This window comes from Glandiceps talaboti, chromosome 2 (assembly GCF_964340395.1).
Source record: "Glandiceps talaboti chromosome 2, keGlaTala1.1, whole genome shotgun sequence".
Taxonomy (NCBI): Eukaryota; Metazoa; Hemichordata; class Enteropneusta; family Spengelidae; genus Glandiceps; species Glandiceps talaboti.
The window spans coordinates 10951932-10959988 of record NC_135550.1 but is presented as its reverse complement, the minus strand read 5'-3'; the positions used below and the strand labels follow the sequence as shown (position 1 = coordinate 10959988).

The 8057-nt window shown below is 35.5% G+C and overlaps 1 protein-coding gene across 1 annotated transcript; it reads right to left on the bottom strand.

Moving 5' to 3' along the window:
- Window positions 1-689: 689 nt before the first annotated feature.
- On the bottom strand, window positions 690-8057 carry LOC144453620 (ubiquinol-cytochrome-c reductase complex assembly factor 3-like). The gene is made up of 2 exons (XM_078144942.1): window positions 7938-8057; window positions 690-1702 (listed from the first exon to the last, which is right to left on the bottom strand). Exons 1-2 carry the CDS (start codon window positions 8040-8042, stop codon window positions 1580-1582), a joined length of 228 nt encoding a protein of 75 aa, XP_078001068.1. The 5' UTR covers window positions 8043-8057; the 3' UTR covers window positions 690-1579.

Below are 8057 nucleotides of genomic sequence, written 5' to 3'. Positions count from 1 at the left end.
GGAAAAAAAATGAGAAATTACCAGACTGCGTCTGTGTCTGTGTATTAAACACCTACAATAATTGTGTGTTATTTATCAGAGAAAAAAAACTGATATAAAACATCTGCTCTATTCATTTCTTGGTGAAAGGAAGGTGAAAAGAAGGTCCCACGTTTAGCCCATTACTTTTGTTATACACCAGTGTCATTACAACAGCACGCCAAATACCATTTCATACTTTTTTGAATGCTTTCAATCAGGAAAACGTGATTACGTGACTTGAGTCATGTTTTTTTTTTGGCTTCACTCTCTTTCACTTCATTCCATCCATCCACACTATAAAAGAACAGATGCATCAATTTAGTCTCCGACATGTAGAAATGCAACTGATCAAATTTTCTCACTTTGCACACAGAAACATATCGTGCTTAATTCCTTGGTAGTATTCAAAGCGTCATTACAAAAAAAAAAAATAGGTTTAAATGTCGCACAAAGACGTGATTCCAAGTGAATCATTTATATTACGAGTATGACTGCTTCAGTTTTTTCACTGATGATTATATTTCATTTTTAACTTTGTAATAAATTGAGTACGAAGTTACTGAGTTATATAGACTACAGCTGGTCCAACTCTCAGATATACCATTAGTCAAAGACTGTTCATTAAACCTTGTTATAATGATATTCAAAGTCGCAAGGTCAAAGGTCACATTTCTGTTTGTGGAGAGAAAAAAGACATCCACACTCAAACTATTCAACAACAAGTAATTTTAACACAATTTCAAACAGGAATTTATATCTATAAAAAAAAATCCTCAAGTGCAGCTTTATGTTGGTCTTGTTTGACCAAGTATTTGGGTTCTACCTGGTGGTAATTAAATAAATACTGCATACATGTACACCCGAGTCATTATCTTGTAATCAGTTCTCAGAATGTCTTGAATTCTGAAAGAAGTCAGACACTTTTCCACTAACAAGCACAGATGGGAACATGCTCCTGTGTACAGATGAATGGTTGCCATGGCAACCCACTCTTTTCCGTTGTACCGCAAACCACTGTAAATCCTCAATATAATATCCTGATGAAATGACAACTTTAATATCCCCCCACCCCCTCCTTTTTCGGTGCAGACTAATGTTTTAAAAAATATCCTGTGTCTAGTCACCATAATTTGGTTAATTCCAAGTTAAAAATCCTTGCAATCATTATACTTGGGAATTTCAAAGAATAATTTGGACGAATCTGAAAAAAAAATATCCCTCAAGTACAACAAATGTTTCGTTGCAAACTCTTCAATCTTGAGACTGATTTGTGAAGTAAAAACAAATGTGAATAGGATAATTTACAGCTTTGTTGTGGTTTTCTCCCGGGTTGTCACAAAAAAAAATTCCTCTATGTAGTAATAGTATGAACTGGAGATCATCGTAGACCAAGGTGTCCATAAGGGACTATCAAACTGTTGTTGTTATGGTGCAGAGAGGCTGTGTAGCAATCAGGTTGTGTAATATAACTTGTCCACTAATGGGTAAAACATTGAGGTGTACCAAGCCTTGTTTTTTTTTCCCTTATATCTTCCAGTTTTGATGTTGCATCTGTAAATTACTTTTTCTTGGGAATCCACACAGGGTCTGGTGATTCAGCTGCCTCTTTTAGTCTGTTCAATAGCTGTTGTGATCGAAATTTGGACTCATCCATTCTCGATGGCAAATTTTCCGGCAGTTTCTGTAAAATATCAAGAAAGGAGGTGGTTCATTTGGACTGAATCTTGCGTAAAACATCTTTCATGATTCTATGGATTTTGTGTAGAAGATTGCAGAGGGAAAACTTTTATCTAGAACATGAAAAGTTCAATTTATTACATTTTTTCATACTTTCTAAATTCTAATTCGATATGTTTCACTTTTAGGCATCAAGTTTTGCCTGTGTGCATGTAATAGTGTGTGTGTGTGTGTGTGTGTGTGTGTGTGTGTGTGTGTGAACAAGTTAGAGTGAGAAACCACTGGATCGACTGATTTCAAATTTGGTAGGGACATTGCTTATGGTGTGTGTAGATGAAAAATTGTTCAAAAATCTGATGAGTGGTTTTCAAAAGTTTGAGTGATTTTCTGTCAAAATAAAAAGTGGAAGTCTGGTTAGGTAATGTTACATAATAACTTGGCTAAAGTTCTTGGGATGTTCCATTATCCTGTAGGGGTGTTTCCATGTTTGAGGTATGTTTCTCTTATTGTATATGTTTATGTCAGACATTGGATTTCAGTTGTGCAATTGCCATTAGCAGTATTTTTTCACTCAGGTGGTAAAATTTGAACCAGACAGATTTTGATTATGATAGCAAGTAACAAAACTAAAGGAATTTGGGTACATGCATTATACTGCTGACTAAAATATTGTGTTTACAACTAAGCCTGTCTCTCTCTCTCTCTTATCACACTGCCTAAAGAAAAGCGATTTCAAAGTTTACATGTAATGATTTCCTGAAAATACACAAGAAAAGGTGAAAAAAACTTTCCATTTCATCCTAAAGGCATGTATTCTGCATGTATCTGTCGTATCGACCAGTACAGTGGTACATGTAGGTTTCAGTGCATGTAAAGATCTTTTAACATTAAGTTATCACTAGTGTTCCATGCAAACAAGTGATGATGGAACCTAGCAACGAATGCATACATCTACAGATAACTTCCTGGTTTACGTCCTGATTGGAGATCTGTTCCCATTACTTCACTACATTGTATATCAAAGGAAACGCTGACAGTTTTCCTACATCTACACCTTTCACTAACATTTACAATAATTTATACTAGACGGCACTTTGAGTAAAAAGTATTTCCTTTCAGGCATCGGTGTCGAGCTTTTAACATCTTTATTTTAAGTAACTGTAAATCATTCCCTTATTACAGTGAAACCATCGTGACTGTACTCCATCACAATATGTAGTTAAAATAGTCAATGCAAGTTCACGAACTCATTCATCCTATCATGGATAATGCATATTTCTAACACATCTCTTGCCGTTTTATGTGTAAACTTTTCTTGAAAATACACAACAGGGAAATTGGCTTTTTGTGTATGAATGCTTAGTTTTGAAAGATACTAGTCACTTGGGTTTAGTAAGCTGTCAATTCAATTATTTGATATAGCATGCAAACATGTAGTGATAGATAGATACTGCATGAAGTATTCATCTTGTATACGCTAAATGGAGATATATGATGGTGTGGTGACATGTTTGTATCACATATATGCAAGGGATTCATAATTATATACAGGTTAAAGTGTGGTTATCCTGGAGACAGGAAATAACAAACCTTTTAAAGGAAACATTTCCACTGCGTATTATCAACTTATCAACTTTGTCCCTCGTAAAAATATTGACAGTTTTAAGACCAAAATAAAACATGTCGACTTTTAAATGAGGGAATCCCGAGATTCACATTATTACTATTATTATTTCTGCATGCATTTTAGAATCTCCGTGTAACACTTTAAAGTTATTCAAACTCTTGTTGAAACCACGCAATAGTACAATAGATACAGTAGCTTTCACACAAATGAAACGGTAATTTCTCTCTACGATTTCTCCTTCATTGTATCGTTAATAAACAAACACACAAAACCTTTAACACAAAATTGAAGGGACCAACAAGTACATTGTATATAATAATCTGTTGTGTCACCATGAACAACCAAAATACCATGATATAAATACATAACTGTAAATAAGGTTTGAGCATAGATCCTAGGGTCTATGGTTACAGTAACCTGGACACATACACCATTTCATGACACTATCTATCTCATTTACAGGCCACCAAGCTAATAACCTAGTTTTTTCAGTCAGATTTTGACTAACATGCCCTCCACAGATGCTTTATAGACTTATGCTAAAATTTTTGCATTCAAACCTAAAATTAAATCATGAATTCACACATCAATGTTTCAACAGGGCAAAATGGTTTTACTCTTGAATGCACCGAGTACGTACAATAACGAGTATGAAATCTATGTGAAAAATGTAATTCCTAGAACAGAATTGCGTGGTGATTTTGGAAAGAGAGATATCTGATGGCGCATTGCTGAGAAAAAATAACCTGACAACTAATCGAAAATCTACCAAATATAATGATGGATTCACACCTTTGGATCTGAATGTAAATCTAAAAAAAATATTGAGTCAATACCTGACCTGACCTGGCCTGGCCTGGCCTGGCCTGTACCTGTGTTTTGTACCAACCGATGATTCAACCCCCACTTGGCTATGTCCAAGTCTACCAATGCAGAATCATTAATATTCACGCCATGACATCATCTGACACAGCCGGTAGATTTAAAACCCAGTAAGAATTTGCTCCCGTTTTTGGGCCAACACTTCATTAAGGTAAAATCTACCAGTCTAAGTGTGTAAGTCTGTGATGGGGCCATTAGTTGAATCTACCAACATTAATGATCTAGGTTACTAAGCTAAAGGTAAGAGAGGTTTAACTTGAAAAAAATTTGTGATGTTGATAAAAATGATTGCGGGTTTTACCCAATGTAAAACTATTGTCCCATATTAAGCTGATGCCAATCTACATACAGATGAAGAAACAGGCAGACAGACAGACAAACAGGCAGGCAGGCAGACAGACAGACAGACAGACAGACGGATGGACGGACAGACAGACAGACAGACAAACAAAGCTAGTACTTTACCTTTCCTTAAGGAAGGTAACACTAACAAGAAAATGTGTAACCCAAAAGTATCAATGTTTTTCCCCTTAATTTAACAATAAAGCAACTTCTCTAACACACAAAAACCATGTTTGCGGCAAACACTTTGAATCTGTGAAGTGGTTTTCAGGGAGATAACGCAATGTATATGTATATTTCATTCCCTGTAGTCTGCATCAAAATTTCATGTTGCCATTATCTGCAATTTGTATACTTTATCATTTATTCCACATGCGGGAAATAAAAGGACTTTCCCTTATCATCAAAAGCAAATCCCAGAAGATGTGTTAGCAATACATCTAATGACTTTTCATCAGTGCTTTCCTATTTTGTGTGTTGTAACAATTTCAACAGTCGAAGATAAAATCGCGTAAAAATTAAAGATCGCAAATCATCAAGTTGTACCCAATGGGAGGAGATAGCTACCTACGGATCATAAAAGATGGTGTGCTGATGTCTGTCACCACTGTGGTAATCAAATTGATAGATGTGTTGACGATCAATCACATTGATTTATCACGCTATATAAATAAACATCTGGTTGGTTAGCTACCATTCTACACATTGATAAAAAAATTTCACGAGGACAGGGTCAAAATCTCAGCGGGTTTGCTCAGTAACACAATATCTATCTGTCTAATCATTCTGTGAAACAAAAATAATAGATTAAACTGTCATCATTTATGTTAGCATCACTCAGTACACATTGTGACATAAGATTAGATCAACTTATTTCATGATCATAATGAACAGCGTCATCCCTCATAGAGTGAACAAGACCGATTAGTTTGCAGTGAAAAGCTCTCTGATTCTATTATCAAATTATGTTGTGTGTATTGGTTGAAATTCTAGTACTCATCAGACATAAATTTATAAGTTATCTAATTTTTTTATATATTAAAGGAATATTGGTATGAGAAAAGGTGTCACTTTTGTTATCAATGACTCATTTTATTCATTTTACTTTAAATCATGTGATAACAACAACAAATCCAATTGAACCTTTTTTCCAATTATTTGCACAAAAGGCTGTGACCTAAAAGGGCTGCGCATCTGTTGTGTTGCAAAATGGGAATCATCTTTGACCTAACATTGGCTCTACCTGGCTATACATCAGTATATTACTGCATGGCTGGCACCCACTGCAACCATAATCTGCCAGATTTTAGTTGTCAGAATGATATCTAAAGGGGTTACAAACATTGTACTTGGGCCATTGTAATGAAATGATTTTTAGAAGTGACAGCAAAGAATAGAACTTTGGGGTTTTGTAAAACATAAATGTAGTAAGTTTTGTTGACAGCTTTTTATGGTTACAGTTTAGACTTATAATGGCTGACAAGTACAACAAGTAGTGTCACTAGAAAACCACACCATTCTACCTAGACTGGCACCACTGTGACTAATCCCTGGAAAAAATTTTTGTCTCATAATCTTCAAATTTGAATTTGCTATTCGTTTCAAATTTTGTGGAGGAAAATGTGGTCAACTTTTTTGTTTTCACTACATGTACACTGTAGTTGTCTCCCAAGGGTCTTGTGTTCACCACTCTGTTCGCAATCACTCACTCAGGTCGCTATTACACATGAAAGAACACTATTGTGGTTTTGTTTTTTTAAATTCTTCAACTATTAAAAGAGTGAAAAATGCCAAGAGACTTGAGCATGTCTACATGTATACATTCTACCCTGAATCCATGTAATACTGCAGATTCGGGTGATATACATGTAGGCTTTATTACTAATATCAACATGATTTGAGGAACTAACGGTACATTGGTGAAACAATACTAGCTCATGAAAAGAAGACAGGTGATAGTGTGTTGCAGTACAATGTGCACTCTAAGCCAATTTGATATGCCCACTGACACACACACACACACACACACATACACACACACACACACACACACACACACACACACACACACACACACACACACAGTTTCTAGAGATGCACAAAAATTTGGTGTTCCCCTATCTCTTACATTGATTGCACTATGTGGTGGCTCACAAAGTCTAGTTCCTGACAACCGTGTTATGATTTTACACTCCGCCATCTTCACATATTACAGTACTATGTGAAGATAACGTAGTGTAAAATCATAACACAGTCGTCAGGAACTAGACTTTGACTCACAAGAAATGACAGTTTTTATCACAGCAACCGCAACAACAAAACATGGCTATCTGCAGAAGGCACATTAGTGTGTTGTCACGGTCATTATTTCTATAAAATATCAGTATATGAGGAAAGTTTTGACATATTTCTCCATAACCTCACATGAAATGACCTGATGTCATATTTCCTATGATGGATTTCCCTAATTAAAGAATATATGTAACTCGTAACTGTCTTTCCCTTTGTCCTCTTTAAATTAAACTGGTGATGTAAATGTGCCTTTCTAACATCACATCTCACAATATGCAGTATCCTTGCAAATATAACATTGGATACATATGAAATGATACAGTAGTGTAAATTGTAATGGCCAATCATACATAATTTTAAACAAACTTAATATGACTGACAATTCAATTATAACATTTCTACTCTAACTATGGTTGTTCATTTAAAATCCTATTTTCAAATGAACCAAGACTTTCAGATAACTAGAATTTTACATATATGTATTCTATTTTGATAGGTGAATATACTTTTTTTTCTATGGTTGTAGTACATGTGTATTTGTTTTGGCACAAATAGACTTCTAATTTCTATTAAAATATGTGTTGTTCAAATTAACTTTCTGATTTTTGGCCCCCAGCCTGGCAAATCATGAGGAAACTCTTTATCAAGTACTTTTCACAGTGACGATATGTGTTTGCTATTTTCAGCTGCAGTCTAATACCAATCGACAGTGTCACTAGACAATGTCATTTAGATATGCCATCAACAGACGTTTTACTATAGCTGCAGCATGAACGCTGGGGGCGCTATAATAGTAACCTTCACGACATTTGATCATGTTGACTGATATTTTCTGCCGAAATTCCGACTACTTTTGAATTAGTTCGGGAATAAACATTCGAGGAAGGTTGTACATTAATCATACATGAACATCGTCCTCACTATCTGTTACATGAGCCAAGTCAAACATTGTGCCATCGATAGTTCGGAGCTCCAAACTCCAGATCCAGGTCGCACTGGCATTTTATAACAACACACACGCTCTGATGTACACAGTATGTTACGTAACATTACGGCTTTACGAAATAAAAATACATTACATCGGATTGTACATCACCTTTATGAGTTCATCGTCGTTAGGACTGACAACTTGCATAAGTATATAGCCGCCAAGCACTATACCCCCCATCACAGCAATCTGTCCAATCCTGCGGGCTGCCATACTTATGTGCACGGG